Source organism: Phalacrocorax aristotelis, chromosome 3 (assembly GCF_949628215.1).
Source record: "Phalacrocorax aristotelis chromosome 3, bGulAri2.1, whole genome shotgun sequence".
Classification (NCBI taxonomy): Eukaryota; Metazoa; Chordata; class Aves; order Suliformes; family Phalacrocoracidae; genus Phalacrocorax; species Phalacrocorax aristotelis.
Window position 1 is genome coordinate 79,422,157 of NC_134278.1, and position 19,527 is coordinate 79,441,683.

The 19,527-nt window shown below is 41.2% G+C and overlaps 1 protein-coding gene and 1 long non-coding RNA gene across 11 annotated transcripts in view; one reads left to right on the forward strand and one right to left on the reverse strand.

Moving 5' to 3' along the window:
- The window catches only part of EFEMP1 (EGF containing fibulin extracellular matrix protein 1), a 49,592-nt gene extending 44,517 nt beyond the window's left edge, over positions 1 to 5,075 (reverse strand). Inside the window, exons 1-4 of one of the 2 annotated variants that reach the window (XM_075088141.1) lie at positions 4,801 to 5,075; positions 4,108 to 4,195; positions 1,119 to 1,167; positions 674 to 940 (exon numbers count right to left, since the gene is read on the reverse strand). In XM_075088141.1, the coding sequence (XP_074944242.1) occupies positions 674 to 940; positions 1,119 to 1,167; positions 4,108 to 4,188 (397 nt within the window). In that variant the 5' untranslated portion in view covers positions 4,189 to 4,195; positions 4,801 to 5,075. Of the gene's footprint in view, positions 1 to 673; positions 941 to 1,118; positions 1,168 to 4,107; positions 4,196 to 4,356; positions 4,717 to 4,800 lie in introns of those variants that run through there. The other variant, XM_075088142.1, reaches the window with a different exon arrangement.
- Positions 1 to 19,527, forward strand: part of LOC142054924 (uncharacterized) — a 174,540-nt gene that overhangs the window by 69,271 nt on the left and 85,742 nt on the right. For 4 of the 9 annotated variants that reach the window (XR_012659718.1, XR_012659715.1, XR_012659722.1 and 1 more), the window contains one exon: positions 1,611 to 3,593. The exons of 2 other annotated variants lie outside the window; for them this stretch is intronic. This is a non-coding gene — a long non-coding RNA (uncharacterized LOC142054924). Of the gene's footprint in view, positions 1 to 384; positions 678 to 1,610; positions 3,594 to 19,527 lie in introns of those variants that run through there. 3 more of the 9 variants (XR_012659716.1, XR_012659717.1, XR_012659721.1) reach the window with 3 other exon arrangements.

A 19,527-nucleotide genomic window follows, 5' to 3' on the forward strand; every position in this document is an offset into this window, starting at 1 on the left:
AGATGAAAGCTCTTCAGTGCCACAGATTCCACGACTGGCTAGACTATGACTGGAAGTAACCTGGCAGGGTCTGCGTAGAACTGCTTCCACAGAGATCAGAAGAGCACAAGCTGTTCAGCTGTTTGGTTCCTACTGCTTGACCATACATAATAAAAAGACTGCATTCTTCGGCATAACAGTCTGGTCTAAGCAAAAGTTCATACGGTGGTTAATTTTTGCTCCATTCAGCATTAGCTTACTGAAAAATACATAGTTTTCCAAATCTTTAGAAATCATCTATCATATGACTTGCGACGTTGCCTAGTTTTTTCAAAGCACTGCCTCTCCTGAACTTACTTGATACGGTATTAAATGTTTGACTGAAGTTGTTTATTTGCGTTAAAGTTTTTTTTGAGGATCTACAGACAACACAATTAATTCTACTTGCTAGCCTGAGATAGATGGAACAGACCGTAAGGCTGCAACAAACTGCAAGTTCTGTTACCTTGAACAATAACGATATGCATGTATTTTATTTGTGTGTCTTAAGGAAGCGTGTACGTGTCCAGTTTAATGGTGCAACAATATATGCAACTACATGCAAGACTTACAGGATGTAATTTTCCAGGCTTTAGATCTGTTATCACATGCACTCCAATTCTACTGAAAGTAAGTCATACAGCAGCTTGCTTACCTTGACACACATTGTGATCACTTTGCTCATACCCAGCTGCACACTGAATTTGATGAGTTGGGTTTGGAGGAGCACGGTGAGGATCAACTGGGGTCCGTCGAATGACGTTGTTTCGACCACTAGTGGATTCAGCTGCTGCTGCTGCTTCTTCTCGCTCATTTACAATAATTTGTGCTGTTCTAGGTAGACAGAGGTATCCTCCATAGTGGTTAACACATTTCATCCCACCTTTGCATGCATCTGGGACTATTTCACATTCATCAATATCTGTGGTTAGCAACAACACAAGTCATGCTTTTAACAGTTGAACCTCCTGCAACAGCCATTAATACAAATAACACAACGAGTCATGCAAGCACACCTTCTTGTCCAAAACAGGGGTGTGTCATGATAATACTTAAGGAATACTAACGGCAGGACTGGCTTTGAAAATTTTTTACTGTACCTTTGCACCGTTGCCTAACAGGATCCCATTCATAGCCGTCTGTGCATTGCTATAGAGAAAAAAAAAAAAATTAGGCTACTCAGAATTCTTTATTTTGGAGAAATAATCAAGCATATTTCAGTGAACTCAAAGTTTGACACTAAGGGAAATGCAATGTTTGCATACCTTGGTAAGCTAGAAAATGGCTACTGAGACAGCATTGCTGTGCAGGAACCACAACAAGTATATACAGGGAGAGCCTCTAACTCAGGAAGTTCCTAAGGTATCGATTGTTGTGAGTACGTAGGTTTTACTGGGGCTGGGGAACAAAGTGAGAAAAGCATCACTTTTCTCCTTGCCTTGTTCCTACACGCTGTTTTAGAGCGCCTGTCACTGGCTGAATCTTGGAATAAATGAACCTCTGGACCGACCCAGCTGACCAGTATGAAAATCTTCTTATGAAAAAGAAGAAAGTTTTCCTGAATTTTGATCTTGTTCACTGCTTTCCAACAGGTGAACAACTTTCATTCCTGGGGCTGGTTTCCCAGAGGGACTGATGGGCCTCAATCCCCCTGTACTTCGTCCTCTCTCCCATTAGCACTCAAGCAACAGGGAAAGATGCCATGACAGCTGGAAATTCATTCACATGCTTTTTAATCACATGACTCCAGGAACTACAGTCTAGGAAGAACAATTTATATTGTGAGACATATAATAAATGGTTAGAGTCTATAACAGTGGGACTACTTATATAAATAAGACTTAGCAAAATTCAAACAAGGCTATACTCAGCAACTATTCATACCAGTGCAGACCAGTGACTGTGGGCAGAATTTTAAATAGTCTGCCCTGCAGTTAGGTAGGCATCTTCGTTATTCCTCTGCCCAAAAACATTAAATTTTCTACAGTGCGGTAATTTTAATCTCAGGTGACAATTAAAGAAGCTGATTAGCAAAGTATCACAATGCTACCAACTGCAGGAGACACACTTAAAATACCAGTGAATCAACCAAACTGTCCTACGTAGGTGCATATACATGCTATGCTGCTCAGGATATTACTTTAATGGCCCTACAGAAAAAAAGGAATCAAGTCAGCTAATGTAATTAGTGGCAGTCAAGCAAGCTAAATCTTGTTGCAGCTCCCCTGCTGCAGAGGAACTACATGTGTGACAAATCTGACCTTGCAATGCCAAGATCCACTTGTTCCACGTGCTATCGTCAAGTTATTTTGAGGAACTTGTTACTAACAGACACTGACTCAGCATTAGGATTGAAAATATTTTCTTCATTTGCAGGTGACACCAGTTATCTGCCAAACGTAGCAGCAAGTTGTAACTTTGGAGGGTTTTTCTTCCAAAGGGGTAAGCAGACAGCAAATTGTATTACAATTCTCAATTTCTAAAGGAATGACTACATGCTGAGTTGACAACACCAAAGTTACTGTAGCTATGAAAATGCAAACCCAAAGGAAAACAGCTAATTCATGCGTTTACTGAATCACCCAATTCCTGTTAATGCACAACAGAAGTACTGTCTATTTAACTGGAAGAAGCCAAGTCCATCTATTACTGCAGCTGAAGGGACTTTTACAATTGAGAAAGATTTGGCCCTAAATGAATACAATGTACGCAGGAGAAACAGTAGCATCCTAAGAGTAAAATTTCCAAAAGCTAGGTTTTTTCTTAAGTAGTTTTATATGGTTAGAGTCTAATGATCACTGAAGCACCTAAACGCTAGGACCTCTTTGAAAATAGAGTACAGGAACCCAAGTCATATATGGATGCTAGAAATTTTCCATTGAGATAAACAGAACTATGTAGGCTTATCAGAAAATGCTACTTAATTTTTTAAAAAGAACATGTAATAAGTGGAAAAGGAGGGGGGTGGAATTCCTGTGTTAGTCTGGATTTTCAGAGGGTACTTAGATCTTCAGTCTCCACTTATTTATAGGGACTTAAAAATCACAGAAGCCTCTAAATAGAAGTACCCCCAACCTTCAAAAAACTATTGCTTCTAAAGGCCAGTGCTAAAGTACTTTATGACTGACTTCCTGATGCTTCTTTGAGCCCCATCTTCTATTATAAGGTCCAACTCTGCAATATTTACTTGCTTGGGCCATCCCACTGACTTCAGTGGGATTACTTGTATAAGAGACAATCTCAGTCTCTGGCTGTGGTTCTCTAACTTTTTGCATGCATGCAGGATTTTCTGCTTGTGTGGCATTGCGCTAATGTCTGTACACATATTCAGAGGTCCACCCATATGAAGCAAGTTACAGGGATTACAACTGTAATCAGATGTGAAAATGCAGGTTTTTCCTCAGCCCAAGCCGATGCAATTGCCACTCCTTCAATGACATGCATTACGCAAGCCAAACACTGAGCACAAGCAGATTAAAAAAAAATAAATAAAAGCCTTACAAAAAGGCCTTTACATCTCTTACCCTATCACTTGGTTACAAGTAGAACTTATTTACACTATTCTTGTACAATTTTGTCAAGCCATGCAAAACTACTGCTCGAAAGCAGCTCAGAAACTAGGAGTCCCACAATCACACCAGGACTTCGATGCTTCATTAAGAGCACTGAAATTTGAAGTACTTACATTTTGTTAAAAACAGCTTGAGATATCCAAAAGAAAACACAAAAGAATGTTTGACCTAATTATCTGTCAAATTCCATGTATTTCAAGTGAAGGTCCTAGGGACCCTGTCTTTATGAAAGTGGATTAAAAAACAAATATTAAAACCTCATAATTTTGTTCAGCTCATCAAGCTCAGCACATAGATAAGCTTCTCAGAAGAGGCAGTTGCAGCTTATTTTGCTCAATCATGTCAACTTCAGAACACTGTTTCAGTGCAGGAACAGCTTATTTTATGGTTAACATTCGAACTCAAAGAACTTCGTATTGCATGCCATACATTGGCAAGAAATTTGGTTTTTCTTACGGGTCATTTAGAAAAGAATCCCTGCAAAGCGGTAATTATCTCGAACGCTATTAAACCTTACCGTGTACGTTATGGTTTCCTCAGTTTCCTGCGAATGTACTGTAATAAGAATGAGAGCAGCCAAGAACATAGCTGTCAACATCGTGAACCTTGAAAGAAAGAAAGAGAAAAAAGCAAACAAACAAACCAAAAACGAGGGGAATATTTTTCGCGTTCCCCTTCGCTGGAGGAGGAGTCAGCACCCCCGGGACCGCGTCCGGGACCGGGTCCTGCCCCGGCTGCCAGCGCAGGGCGCCCGCCCAGCCCCTACCTGGGTGAAGCGGCGGGGACGCTGCCCCTTTTCTCCTGCAAGAAGAGGGCGAGGTTTGGCTGTGCTTCAGCCCCTTGTATTTTGTCCAGCTGAGGGGAGGGGGGGGCCCGGAATAATCATAAGTAAATAGAGTTTAAAATAACGCCACACTGGACTGGTAGCGGTGCGCTCCGGAGCGGCGCTGGGCTGGGAGCAGGCAGTGAGACCGCCCTGCCATCGCACGTTTTGGGGTGGTAAAGCGGTTTTTTGGTAAAAACTCACCGTTCACGAGGAGGGCAAGACCCGGGAGGGACGCGGCGGGACCCACCTCCCCGCGGAGGAGAAGCTACCGCCGGGCACCTGCCGGGCTCAGCCCGCCCTGCCCCGCAAACCCGCCCCGGGGAGCGGCCCCCCACCCCGAGGGGCATCAAAGCAGGCAGCAGCCCCCGCGCTGTCCGCTCCTACCTGCGGCGGGGCCGGTGCGGGCGGCGGCGGTCGCTGCTCCCGGCGGCGCGTTACCGCGGCGGCTCGGCTCTGTCCGTCCGTCCGTCCGTCCGTCCGCTGGCTCTCCTTCCTTCCCCCCCGCCACCACCGCCGCCACCGGTCCCGGCTCCTAACGGAGCCCCCGGACGCCCCCTACCGACCCCGCGGCGGCCGGAGCCCTTCGCGGGGCGGGGCACGGCCCGGCGCTCCGCCGCTCCCCGCCGTCTGAGGCGCTCCTAGGCGGAGCAGGTGCGGCGCCTCGCCGCCATGTTGGGCCCGTGAGGGAAAGCGGGCGGAGAGGGTGCGGGCGGCGTCCTGAGGGAAACCATGGGTGAAGCCGCCAGGGGAGGGACGCCTGGATCTGTCCCACCATCCCTGCCTGGGGAATTTCTGTCGTGGGTCGCATGTGTCAGGCGGAGGGAGCCCCATGAGGCAGAGGTGGGAAGGAGGGAAATGAGGTGGTGCTTACTAATTTACCTTTTATAGATTATAATAGACCTGTAGTAGCCTTACTGTATATAGCGGATTATATGGTATGGTTTGCCCTATCCTACAAAGTTGGGCTGTGATCCCAGGAGCACTGAGGTGTGGTGGCTGCCTTGCTCCTTGACAACTGAGTTTCACCATCATCTTACTTGAGGTTTTGATGAACTGGCTCACGCTGGGCACTGGGCTTGCTCCTTGGAGCATGTTTTTGAAAGACTGTGTATAAATGAATGTTTTTAATATACACTGCATTGTGACTTTGAAAGCAATAGTATGGAGTGTTTATCCATCCAGGCAAGCTATTTGAAATTTAGCAAGACTGATGTGTTTTCCTGCCCATTCTGAATTTGGTAAATAAAAAATGCAAGGGATCCTTCATAGAGGAATGCTTGCTCGCTTAGACACTGTGTAAGTTCAGCAATTATTACTTTTGAGCGCTTCTTCTGTATGTGAAATTCCATTATTTCCCTACCCAGCTGGAGAGCTACTGAAGGGAGGATGAGCAGGTGTTACAGAGATTTAGAAGCTCTTGTAGGTGGCACAGTTACGGTGAGGAGCAGCATGCCAGGGAATTCTTTCTATGGAGGGATAAACTGGGTCTTTATTTAGTCCCCAGTTTTGCTTCTGGGGGCACTGTGCTTTAGTAGTGCAGCCCTACTCTATTCCTCTACTTTAGTTGAACACCAGGTCCTTAATTTAAAAAAAAAAAAGCTTTACCTCTGTAATGTTTACCATGAAGGGCCTGGAGAACTTGAGATCTCCTGAAAAAACATCATGCTACATTGCAGATCTCTGGCACTGCTGGCCTAGAGAATAGCTTTCCTACAGAATCCCTTAAGTTCTTAACATTAAATTATATTTGAAATTACGTAAAACATCAGTTATTTTTCAGATGGCCATATGTTGCACGTTAATTTTGTCTCTGAACCAAGTTGTTTCTTTTCTTACCTGGTTTAGAAAGAGCCAAGTTGGGTAATTTCAGAATACTTTTAGCTGTAACACTACGTTGCCTGTCTTTTTTTTATGTAGTTATGAGAGAAGACAGGATTTTTCCTCTCTCACTGAAGTTCCTGTGCTTACAGATAAGTGGGACTCCTAAAACTGTAGGACTCACAGTCCACATACCTCACTGGTAATTAAGCACAGAAGCAACAACATGGTGTCATAGAGAAAATTTAGGTTGACTTCATTTTTAGGATATTTTATATGTACTTTCATATGCCGGCCTATTTAACAAGCAATCTTTTGACACCTACTCTCCCGCTCCAAAAAACATTCCCTTTAAGCCCGTATGTTATTTAGAAATACAACTTTGAAGTGTTGGATTGTTACTCTAAGTTACTGACTTGTGTTAGTGTAAACTGGTTTCATGTTTATGACATGCCCCCTAATTATCTTGAAACTTCACTGTTTCGTGCTTACAGAACAGTACAGGCATTCCTAATAATCTAATGAATGCAAACTAGTAACATCAATTACTTATATCTACTGGCAACAATACTTAGTGAGTTTTGAATGTTTTGTCTTATCTACCATGCAAAGAGAACTGAATTTAGCTTGTTGGATTCTGGATTAAGTCAAAATTTAAACAAGTTTTGTCTTAATCTACTACCCAGGAAAACATTACCTGTATCACAGAACTGCAATGGGTTGTTTTCACTCTAGAAAAAATGAAGCCGAGAACAGCAGAAATATAATTTTGGAGGACGTATGAACGCCGGCTGAGCATAGATCCTGTACTTGGCTTCAGACAGTGTTGTACATTTGCTGAAACCCCATGTTCTGCCAAGGATAGCTCTTGATCCTTTAAATGGAGGTAGTAGACTCAGTTCACAATTTTGTATTTCAGATATCTCCTGCTGAGGCAACTGAAAATTTGCCTGATGTAGGATAGCAGGATTTAGACCCTTGGAAATGTTGAGGAGTGTGTGAGGGATGTGACTGAACTGCTCAGCGGTAGAACAACTTATTTACTTATCTGAAATGTCTGAAGACATTGTGTAAGAAGTGGTCGAACCATCCATTCTTTCTTGCTGACCGTACAACATGGCACTGCTGAAGCCAGCGCCTTACAACAGTCGCTGACAGGGCTTCCTATCGAAGCAGCCCTGTGAGGCTGGCCCCTAATTATCTGCTTTTTGGCTCCTTCTGAAAATGGTGCACTCTATTCCCTGCTGCTTTAGTGAACACTTTGTCACATCTCAGTTTTTGCTTTCTTTAAAAACCATGGGTTTTGTACATTCTTTAACTCGAATGTGTTTACGACTTAAACGTTTATGTTTTTTCTTCCTGGCAGGACTTGTTGTCACCCCTCATTGTCCTCAAAAACCCAAGGATAGGTAGGCTGAAGGAAGACTGTGTGTGGTCAAAATGTCACTGCACTCCAGCTAATTCTGGCTGCTAGAATGGTCCCTGTGGGCAATAGACAGCTGGACATAATTTAGAGCAGGCTGAGATTGATACTAGAGGCTAGCCCGAAAATGAGGAAAACAAAATTGCAGTTTAATCTCTTCTACTCCCTGATCTGACCCCCTTTTCCTGTTTCAAACATAGCTCACTAGAACAGAAAATCAAGCACACAGCGAGTTTAAGCAACTTGTATTTGTCAGCTCAGGGGACTATCAGTGTCAATTTTAGATGATTTCTTTTCCCGAGTATGTCATATCAAGTAACACTGGAGTTGTCTAAAGTAAGAGCTGGAATGGTGGAGATGTTATATTCATGTTGGACTCACAGGAATTTTAGAACATAAATTATTTTGATAACATGGCAGGCTGCCTTTCTGCCACACTGCCTGCAAATGTCAAAAATTTTTCCATGCTTCAACTTGGAAATGACATAGTGTTGGTGAAGGATAAATTGTGAAGAATTATATGTCTGACTTTATTGCTGATTAAATATGACAAATGTTGTACTTTTATTTGAGGCAAGGCTTTACAAGTTTATTTATCTTCAAGGGGGTATCATAAGCATATTGTATATGGTGTGAGGTGTTACTTTACTGTAAACTTAATTTGAAAGAAGAACTGTATTAGCAAACTACTCTTCCTTTTCATGGAAAACTAACAGTGAGAGGTAAAAATGTGTCATACCATTTTCTGATCATAGATGTTGAAATTACAAAAAGTTAACGAGGACCAAAATGTCAGTGGCAAAGGACAAAGAACATATTCTCACCTTCTTAAGGCTCACTTGAAAATTAAAGATATATTTATCATTATTATTTGCTTGCTGCTTTGTACTGCAGTAGAGTACGTAGGTGACAGAATACACAAACAATCCTGCTCCTTAATTCTTGCAATTTGTTGAGGAAAAAAGCATGAGAGGTGGATTAGAAAATCTAGTAGCCTAGAGTTTCAGCCTTTATTTTGTTAAATTATCTCCCATATGAGAGATCTTGCATGAGTTTTGTTGTGCTGAGGTCTTTGGCTAACCTGTGATTTCATTTCTAAATGTCTAACAATGCTCTGAGGGTATTAATGTATGTTGTTGCCTTTTTTAAACTTTTACTAAAGATCAAGCACATGGTTTGCATGCAACTTATCAAGCATGCAGTTTGCTTTTCTGCTGCAGTTTATAAGGGTATGATTGTATATTTTGTGTGTTTCTGTAAACTCTAGCAGATGTTTGAATGCCCAGAGAATGTGGTAATTGTATGGCCACCGGAGTCCTTTGACTGTAAAAGAAGATGTGAGTGAGAGTGAGTGAATGAGAAGAGCAGCTCGCCAGAGGCTGTCCATCTTATTCATTGGTACAATTGTAGAACAGTAATAAATGAGAAAATTGAAGGGCTTCAGAAGTGTAAGTAGTTTTCTGATACAGCTGAAAAGAATGCATGAAATGAGGACATGATAGTGTGGTGGAAGGAGGAGTCCATTTTACTTTCCATGTGTGGTTCGCCACCTCTTGTATCTTAGGGAATTAGCATTTTTCATGCCTGTACACCACTCCTGCTGATACTTATGTGTGATGCTAATTTCAGGCTTCCCATTGAAAAATTAGAGAATATGGCATACAGGTGCTTTCTCAGTGTTTTCAAGGGCATGACTTTGAGGCCCAACTTAACAAAAGTTTACTCACAACCACAGAATTCTATTTTTATGGGTTAACCACACAGGTAAAGACTATTTAATGTAGTAAGAATTTCAGTGATGACAAATTTTGGGCCTTAACTTAAATTGCATCACTATTGCTGTGAAGATTTTATTTTCTTAAGCAATTGTATCTGGAATTTGAACAATCTTCCTATCTCTTGTTTGTATGGGTATTTCTAACTCATCCAGTCATTTTATTCTGTGTAGCAGCTCTTTCCTGTTGCTCACTCTACCCGTGATTTTCCATCGCTTCTTTTCTCTTTTTATTTTTCTCATCCAAGATAAGAGAAAGAGCAGACTGGGAAACATGCCTCAGCATAGGTATGTGGCTTTTGCATCGCTGGAGTTGTCATTCCTTCTTTCCTTTTTCTGGAAAACCAGCGTTGCTGCATACAGGAGTTTAAGCCTGATGCTGTACTAGGTTTCAGCCTGTTTGATTGAAGTGAGAACTGTCTAGAACCTTTTCACAGAACTATAACCCATCTGAGAAATAGACAACCTTCCTGATATCCAAAAGACTAGCTGCAATATATATTTTTCTTCTGATTAAACTACGTCAGTGCAGTTCCTTGCTCTGGCTAAAAGGCAAAATAGAAATACCAGAATTCAGATCCAGTATTACCCAGAATATGCTGGAGACCGTTTTCTTCTCTAGTTTTGGCTTCTCGTGAGTTTTCATGCAAATAATTTAATCTATTTCTTGGTATTCTCTCTGTCTGTGAAATGAAGAAAATATGTGATGCTTGCACAGGGAAGCGGGACGAATGCATCTAGGATTTCCAAAGACTGTTAACTTTCTTAGATACCCAGATCCCTTTCAAAGTCAGTGGAATTTGGATGCTTATCTGTGAGGTTGACTTGAGGCAGCAGTGACAGGGCCTGCTGTGGGCACCTTGCCATTGCCTCAACTGAAAGTAGAACTAGGCAAAACTTCATCTACTGCAACGTTCATGTTTCAGAGAGAAAAACAAGCGTGGATGAGTAAAAACTCTGTGTCCTCTCTTTATCTTCCCTCCATGCAGGAAATCCATTTCTCCTTCCTCTGAGCAGCAGCTGTCTCTTTTTGACCCATAGCCTTCTTCATCTCTGAGAAAGGTAAATGCGAGCTGATTGGAATAGAATATGTATGTATGACCAGCCTGCATTTCTAATTGGCAGGTCAACTTCAGCAGGCTGTTCAAGCTGTTAATATGCCCTAGTTTTATTTTTTGCAGTTTTTCAGTATTGTATTTAGCTCTGCATCTTTTTGAATTATATTGAATAATTCAGCCTTTTTTGTCCTCAGACAAGAGGACATGGAGCATTCCCAATTTTCAGAAAGTACTGAACACCTTCAAGGCAGATATCCGTATTTGAAAATCTTAACCTAATGCTTTCTGCAGAACTTCATGGACCTAGAATGGAGCCGTGATAGTGTTGTGATCTTTCACGCAATAAAAATGAGGCATCTCAGAAATGCTGCAGTGGAAGAGGACCTTAGAAGAACAGATTCGTGGGCAAAGCTCTTGCTAATGGCTGTTCCGCTTTTTAGAATTCATAAACATCAGGATCAGTAGAGATGTTAAACAATAACTTGGTTTCATAAGCATCTTATGAATTCTCTGAGTTTGCTTTTCTTTTCTTTCCCTTTTGAGAAAAAGTTACTAATACCAGAAAAGCAGCAGCAGTTCTTATTTATATTGCGTGTGGGTGAATTTGGCAAACAACTTGCACAGTTAACCTGTTAATTATTGTCTGGAGGCACAACTTTTCTGGTGAATATCGGCATGTTAATACTAAGGACTATATGTCAGAGCATTTTAATTCCCTAGGATATCAAACTAACTTAGTGTTAGCCCGTATGCTGTCATACAGAAAGCAGAAGAAAAGTAAGAGTGGGGATTTTCCTTTTTGTGAGATTAAAGGGGTTATCCTCTCACACCTCTGCAGATACATGTGGTTGAAAGGCATCAGAATTCTGGAAAAGGCTGGAAGTTGATAAAACTGCAAGCTGGCACAGAAAAGTCCAGTCCATATCCCTGTGTGTTCCCAAAACATGCACTGTAGGAGTTTAACCCCATCGGGGAAAACTCAGTTCTGGGAGTGAAATGGAGGGAACACCACTGCTCTGAGTCATTGAGGTGCCCCTTCTAAGTGCCTGCAGAACAATACCAAACATTTTGTCCGTGTAATAAACTAACACCTAAGCTACAATATATACTACTTTTAAATTATGTGTAACATGGGAATTCTTTTTTTATTAATCAGTTCAAGTTCTTGTTCCCTGCAAACCCAAAGCTCTGACAAATTAATTTCTGCTCGTTCACGCCTTACCATGCTTTAAGGGCTATTAAAATTTAGAAGACTGCTAATGCCAAAAGTGATAAAGGCCCAAAATAAACTGATCAATACAAAGAAAAACAAACACCCCTCTCCACCCCCATCGAGGGCAGCCTAGTGTAGTTCAGTTAACTTGCTTATGTCACTCAAGAAACCTCAGAGCTCTGTTTTGCCAACAATAGGCTTAGTGTGTATGGGGCTGTGGGCCTCTGGCACCACAGCTGCAGGTCGTAAATACAGTTCTGGAGATTAAGATATTAAAGTGTCCCTCTTCGGAGGCTGCAGAACAATGCCTGAGGTATTGCCCCCTGCCTCCAAGGCAGCCTGGTAGCTCCCAGGGCTGTCAGGTGACTGTACGGAGCACACTCAGAGAGGCTCCCACATGGGGATTAGTTCTTCTCAGAAATGACATTTCTGCCATTTCCCGTGTTAGCCAGGGAGTGTTTGGTAGGCTGTGCTTCCATGTCCTGCAGAAGGCTCCCTAAAGTTGCTTAAAGTGGTTTGCTGACCGTGAATTCAATGTACATAAGATAAAGGATAGGTACATGCTTTAAGAAAAGCACTGGATACTTTGTGCAGGCGAAGTTACAGTTGGAGCACTGATCTGTCCTCATGTCTTTCCGTGGATTTATAAAATAGTAACAAAAAGAGATGGGGGCATGTGAAAAAAATCTCTTGCATTGGTGCAAAGGAGGGGAATGTATTTACCTGGATCCTACTCAGTGTCTTATTAGTACATATTTCCAGACTCCTTATTTATTATCTTTTATCTCATTTTATGTAGAAAATATTTTTGCTTTCCTGCTCCCTTACTCTTGGAAAAAATGTGCCTTTCTCACTGTAATGTTTGACAGCACTTTAAACAGTGAAATGTGGTTGCAGAGATTTTCAGTTCTAGAAGCCATAATTAGAATGTGTCAGAATTTTAGGTCTTGGTCATTTATGCTCATGCTCATCAATCATTTTTCAAATTGTATCTCTAAGAGAGAACAGACTTTTATCATATAAATTCAAGCTTTACAAGAAAACAGTAGAGCAGGAGAAGCATAACTGATTGAGCTTGCCTGTGCTTTTCTCAAGTCAAAGGAGAGCTCTTGGTTCAACATTTTGTCAGCAAATTGTGGCTGAGTTATTAATTATCTGTCTCAGTTATTAAGTACCTGGAATTTATAAATCTTTCAGGAAGGCATTTAATATACAAATCTCTGAATGTTACTGGAACTCCTGACAGGTATCTTTAAGTAAGCTGTGGGCTCTAAGAAACATGTCATCTTGAATATGAATGAATGAAGCCTGTTGAAGTAGATTTTTTGATTGCTTGGTTGTAAAATAGCTTTTTTGGCACTTACTGCTTTAGGACCAAAGGTGAGATTCTTTCTCTCCCTTGCACTGCAGATGCATTGAGACTCGTGTGGTCGACTGCAGCGCGTGAGGAGCCTGTACAGTTTTGTGAGTTACTGTGCATAATGGCTTTTGGGGACAGGTCTTCTGGTTGCTGTTAGATGGTACATTCCTTGCTGCTTTAAAGGGGAGGGCACAAAGACAATGGAGGTGACTTTGGCCTTAAGACTGTGGCACTGCAGTTGTTAAGAAGAACCCTTCCTTGTTTTTTCCGTGTTTTTCTTCAGTCCCGTTTGTTATGCTGATTCAAAAGAAGATTAGCCAAAAGCAAAAAGAGAGAAAAAAAAGTAACTACTGGACCATGATGTCATTCAGTGGAGTCATTGCTTAAGACTGTTTTCGGGAAACTATAATAATTACTGAACTTAGCATTAATTCCAAACCAGCTCCCACCGTGTGTGGAAAGAGAATGTAACTGCTGTGTGTGAGTGTGCATGTGTATTACCTTGCACGTATATCACAAGATCAGTGAAAACTTGGGGGGGGGGAGGGAGCATGTGGTTCAGAGTAACAGGCAGTATACTCTGACAGTCATCGTCCGAGTTCTTGAGACTGCTCTGCCAGCATCCCAATCTCATCTGCAGGGACACGTCTTATTATAAAGAAGGGAGTTATTTGTGCTTAATATAGTCTGTTCACTTAGAAAGTCTTCGAAGATAACATTTAATTCTGTCTGTTTTAATGGTGGCTTTGTGATGTCAGCACCTAAGTTTTATGAGTAGAACTGTATGAAAATGAGAAGTTTTCTTAAAAAATATAAAATAATCCTGTGAATGGGTGAAAACTTTCTAATCACTGTTCTAAGGAGAAGACTGTAAAACAGTCTTACCAGCCATTCTTCCTATAGCTTCCCGCCTTCCACCAAAGATTTTCCTTTCTTCTTTAATTAGCAGGAAATTTTATAAGAGGATATATAATTCTGTTTCTCTGAAGGCAGAGGGTTGAGTGGTTTTACAACATTCCTTTAGAGCTAATAGTGATTCAAAGTTAACAGTCACATTCATTTTAGAACAAATACATATAAAAAATACTTTTACATAGAAAATCACAGCTTATGGCTGTGGCACAAGGCATTACTTTGGATGGAATTACTCCAAATTCTTGACACACTTAATGTAATTACCTTTGTTTTTCGTCTCCAACATGGCTGTTGTTATTCAGTAGAATCCTTCTACAGAATGCAGGAAATATATCTGTGATGTAGGCCTGAAGCGTAGCAAGCTGCGGTGGTTAAAAGTTAGGCCCTGTGGGCTGGGTTTAAATTGCTAGAACACGCTTGGTTGTGTAAGTCACATTTAGCATAGTTAGGTGAAGTGGTAAGGATAGTGTCTTCTCTACAGCAGAACAAATATTTACTTGGGGTGGATTCACAGTTTCTCAGGTTTAGGAATTTTTTTTTTTTTTTACATGTGCATCTTAGAAAGATGAAAAGAAGCTATTGCAATACTTCGTTTGGAGTCAGAAGACCCTCTTCTACTACACTGTTGCCTTTTCAGAATTATTTCCCAGGGTTAGGCAAAGAATATCATGGAGGTGTGGAAGAAAGTGGAATGGATTTATTTGCAGTAATCTTTACTAGAGAAAAACTCTTGACTTTTCCTCATTCATTTTCCAGGAGGAAATGAAGATCTTGTACATTTCTTTCACAAAAAAGTAGGTTTGATATTTGTTCACCTTGAGATCTGAACAAAATCTTTATTCCCAGTTGGCAATACATGATGCAGCATACCTTTGGTGACAGGCTGTATAAGGGATTAATCATCTTGTGATTTTATTAACGGGAGTAATAAATTATTTACAACTGTTAGGGATCCTCAGTAGTTTTACTAACTCGAATTTAAAAGTATGTGAACGGTGTAAGTCAATTACGAGATAATACTAAATAAAGATGTTTGCTCACAATTTAACTTCTAGTTCTCAAGCTATCAGTTGTTTACTGGTCTGGACCAATGAAGTGCTAAAAGCTAAATACTGTGAAATGTTAAACTTTGATGAAAGATATGAAGAAACTCTTTCTTTTGCCAACACTGTGGTCAACAGCAGTGCCCTGACCTGATTACTTAAGCTGATGTTTTTCCTAAATCTGTCATGAATCAGTAATTATCAAGTTTTGCAATACTCAATGATTCTCTTGTGAATAGCAAGAAGATTTGTTGTTGTAGGTTGGTATTTTCTAAAAAGAAGTGTTCAACTCCTGCATCTGCAAGCTCTATACAGTATGTTTTGCTTTTTTTGCCTGGAGAACTGTGGAATGCCACAACAAATCTCCCGAAGAGTTTCACAAAATGTGAGGAAAATTCAATCTCTGGCCTAATGTGGAAGTGACCCCCCTGGTGTCTTTTAAAATAAACTTTTGTGTCAGTGTGTTTTTCCATTCACGGTTGGAAGATAGCCAGTACAAGTATTAAGTTGTAGGGCTTGTCTTCTAGGTCTTCTAATAGGGAAAGAAACTTTTACAACATATTATTATTATTTGTGAGGTGTTCTCATAGTAATTTAATATGGTAGTCCCAGAAAAATTTCCCTTTTCTGTTGCACCAAGTGCCACGCAGCAGTCTGAGGTATGCTCTGGATGGTCTCAGAAGAGGGACCAGGTCCCTGAATGAGGCTGGAAATGCAGTCCATGCTTCCCTTGATTATGGTGGCATAATACTAACAACTGGCTTCCAAGCCCCAGTAATCCTTGCAGCTCCTGGCTGAGTTTTCTGAGAAATAAGGGACAAAAATTAGGGGAACTTCTCAGTTAAAGGGAATGAGAGATGTGGTAATGTGATGCATCGTCTGTTTAGTCATTTAGAAAAGAATGGGATGGCAAAACCTCTGTGCGGCTTATTTGAAGGATGCTTTCGGTTTGTGTCCATGCAGATCTGTGGCTAGAGCCCTGTGGAAATTTGACTTCGCTTCAACACATGTGCGAAGTTACTATGGAGCCTGCATCCCCCAAAATTTGTATAAGGAATACAGCTGAGTATGGAGTAACAGGGACTGCACTCCCCTTGTGGCAGAGCTCCTGTGATCTGACTGACAGCAATCATTTGTTGGCTGATGGACAAGCCTAAAAGCGGAGAGTGGACATACAAATGTAAATGCAAATGTTGATTTGGGGGCATGGTCTGACATTGGTGGAGATTTTTCCAGATGATAGGCTACTTGATAGCGGGGGGGTGGGGGGTGGGGGGGTGGGGGGGTGGGGGGAAGAAAGGAAAAAATGAGGTAACTTGAACCAGCCACTTCTTTTCTGGTGAAAATTGCGTAACATAGATTTTGTGGTTTTACGTAAATGTGTGCCTTAAAAGAAGGCTGACCTTTAAAAACATGGTTTTTGATAGATTGCTATTATTGCTGTTTAAAGCACATGGACTTATAAGCTGCAGAAAATACCATAAGCCTATGAGGTTGGGAATGCACTGTGGAAACAAACAGCACCCTGGCAAAATAAAGAGATGTTTCCTCAATGGTGCTCTCCATTAAAAAGTCAACTCAGCATAGATCCTTCTGAAATCTGCGTAAGGGGATCCTGCATACCTCCAAAAGATAAATGCACAATAAACCAGTGAATTAAATGGTAACCATTGCGTTTTGCTTTAAAACAGAGAAGGTTTTTATAAGGTTCTTGAGCTGAAGTTGTATGTTGTGGATCGATTGCGTAGGAATGCAAGGAAATTAGTTCCTCTTTGAGATAATGAAAAAGATCTAGAAATATAGAGCTGCCCTCCAGTGGCAACGTTGCAGTATGAGGTGTGTTTGTCTCCTTCAGTGTTCAGAGGTTAAGTGCAATGTTTACTGGAAGGCAAACCAAAATGTGCAAATATTTTTGAAGGGATTCTATAGTTACAGATCAAATGTCAAACCAGCAGAGGAGAAGATGGAATATTAGATAGAAAGCACAGGCATAGTGCCCTCTGGGGGGGCTGTCTTTCCCACGTCTCATACTGTTATGAAGAGCTCCACAGACTTTATATCCAGAACTTGTTCCAAAAACTCTCAATGTATTAAAGAAGTTTGAATTTGGACATTTGATTCAGCTCATTTTGGGAAGAAAAATCATCTGTGAAACTGGGATGTAGCTTCATAGCTGAGCTTGCCCTAGACTGGAACTGTTGAAATTCATGGCTTTGTCCAAGGTTATTATCTGCTACATGAAAGAACTGAATGTTACATTAATCCTCTCCACTTCTAGTTTCCATTGTCTTTTGCTCTGGTTAGTGAAGAAAGGAACCTTCATGGATTAAATGAGCCAAAGCGATGAATTCTCTGAACAGAATCACCTTAAAAAGGAAGCTAATGTCTTTACACAGTGTGCCAGCATATTCTAACATAACATAAGCAATTAAACTAATTTTCCTCCTGTTTAAAGTGTGGCAATAACTACCCCCACCCCCTTTAAGTCAATTTACTTCTTGAGCATTGCATGAGAGAGAAAAGAATCAGAGTGAGTTATGTAAGTGGTGTAGCAAGCTGTTACATACAAACTTACGTGCTTTGTGAGGCTTCATTTGTTGCCTTGTCAAAGCAATTAACTAACCCTCTATGATACAATTATTTGGAAAAGCGTGTGTGTTTCTGTAATGACTACAAAGGTGTCTTTCCATGTGGTGTTAGGAAGAGCTAGACTGGTTAGGGAGTGTTAAACTTTCCTGTCCTGGTATGGTATTTTCTGAAGCTGCTGCTGTAATCTTCATCTTCTGTGCAAAATGTGGTTTCTGTTTCAATTTAGTTAAACAGAAAGTTGGGTAAGATGAATTCAGGAAAAAAATCTGAGCCTGGCAAGAGTAGGAATCCTAAATGCAACCATTTGTCTTAAGGTTCAGGTTCCGGGAATAACAGACCGTTTCAGATTCACAAGGACCGCACCACAAGGGAATCTGGGAGAGGCTGCATTACTCCAGTGTATTTTTTGAGAGTACAATGGGTATGTGTGCAGGGGAAGAGTGATACACAGCAGAGAAGGGTGTGAAGGGCTGTTGTTGAGAAGATTCTTTGTGTGTGTTAATATCAGTGAGGATAAAAAATATTGATTGCATACAGTTTTTATCACTGTTTACTGTCTGTGCAGAGTCTTCAAAAGATTAAAATGAGAGGGAAGACTTCTGCTTGGGGAAGTAGGTGTAATAAGCAGAGTCTAAGGAGCATAGATAAATCAGGTTTTCCTTTATCCATGCTTATCGGGTACCTCTCCTTCTTATTGATGTTTCCTACAGCCTCTTTTGTTTTCCTCTTAATGAAAGCAATGCTTCTTAGAAGGCAAAAATCCATTTCTCTGGGTACAGAAGTCCTGGAAGTATAGACAGACCTATGAACACGCATGCACATGTACTGAAATGCACATGCATATGTGCATACGCACACAGAGAGCACATGCAGTTGTGTAAAGGCCTTCTGGTAGCATCTGCTGTATTTGTCTCCATGGGTTCTGTAGAGGCTTCTCTGTGCTAAGCGATGCAAAGCAGGTTTGGAGAAAGCTGAAAGAATAGGTAGCTCAATGGGGCTACCCCTTCCCACATGTTGTGAACCAGAATTATTAAAGATAATGATGCTCCAGGTTATCTCTGGCATTAGGAGCTAGGAGGAGTCCCTTTTCACATGGGTCTAATGTAGCTGCATAACTGGAAGTCAAAGAGCAGTGCTGGAGGCCACAGTCAAAGACCTCTGTCCAGAAGAGCCTGGCTTTCTCTAAATTGCTGCAAATGAGGCAAAATCTTCCCTTCCTGGGTGGGCTGATGTTGACTAATCTCTGTGACTGTTCCCCTCCAAGGGCTACTCTCTCACTTTTAATGTGAAATGGACATCTTGGCTCAGTTCCAGTGTCAGAGTATTCTTTGGCCTGTCCTGAATCTGATTGAATGAGGAGGCTGACGGTAGTATCTAACACTGATTTTTGATGTGGGGAGGTGCAGATCCTCCACAGAAGCTGCTTAGTGATTTCATAGCTACTTGGAGGCAGACATGGGGTGGAAACTTCCAGGGATAACTAAGTCCAGTTAGACTCTGTGGTAACCGTCAGAGAGTAGAATATCTGTTAATTCATATGCACTATACTGATATACATGTAATATATATGTAATATTCATATAATAACAGCCTGAGTCTTTAAAACTTATCAGACTTCTGTGCTTAGCAGGTTAGGCTCAAGCACATGATAGCTGAAGCTTGTTGCTAGTTGCTTTGTTTGAAGCAACAGTGAAATAATGATTTGATAATATTTCATTATATCTGTCCCTTCATATGGCATTTTTTGTGTCCGATCTCACAATGCAACATATCCAGCAGTAGGTGTTATTTTCCTTGCTTTTCCCACTTGTCCCATCACCCATACCCACTTGCCTCCCTGGGCATCAGTGTTCCCCCTTTTTATAGGGTTTCAGTGCTTGTCATTGATGTTGTTAAGAAGATAGTTTGGGATATCTCA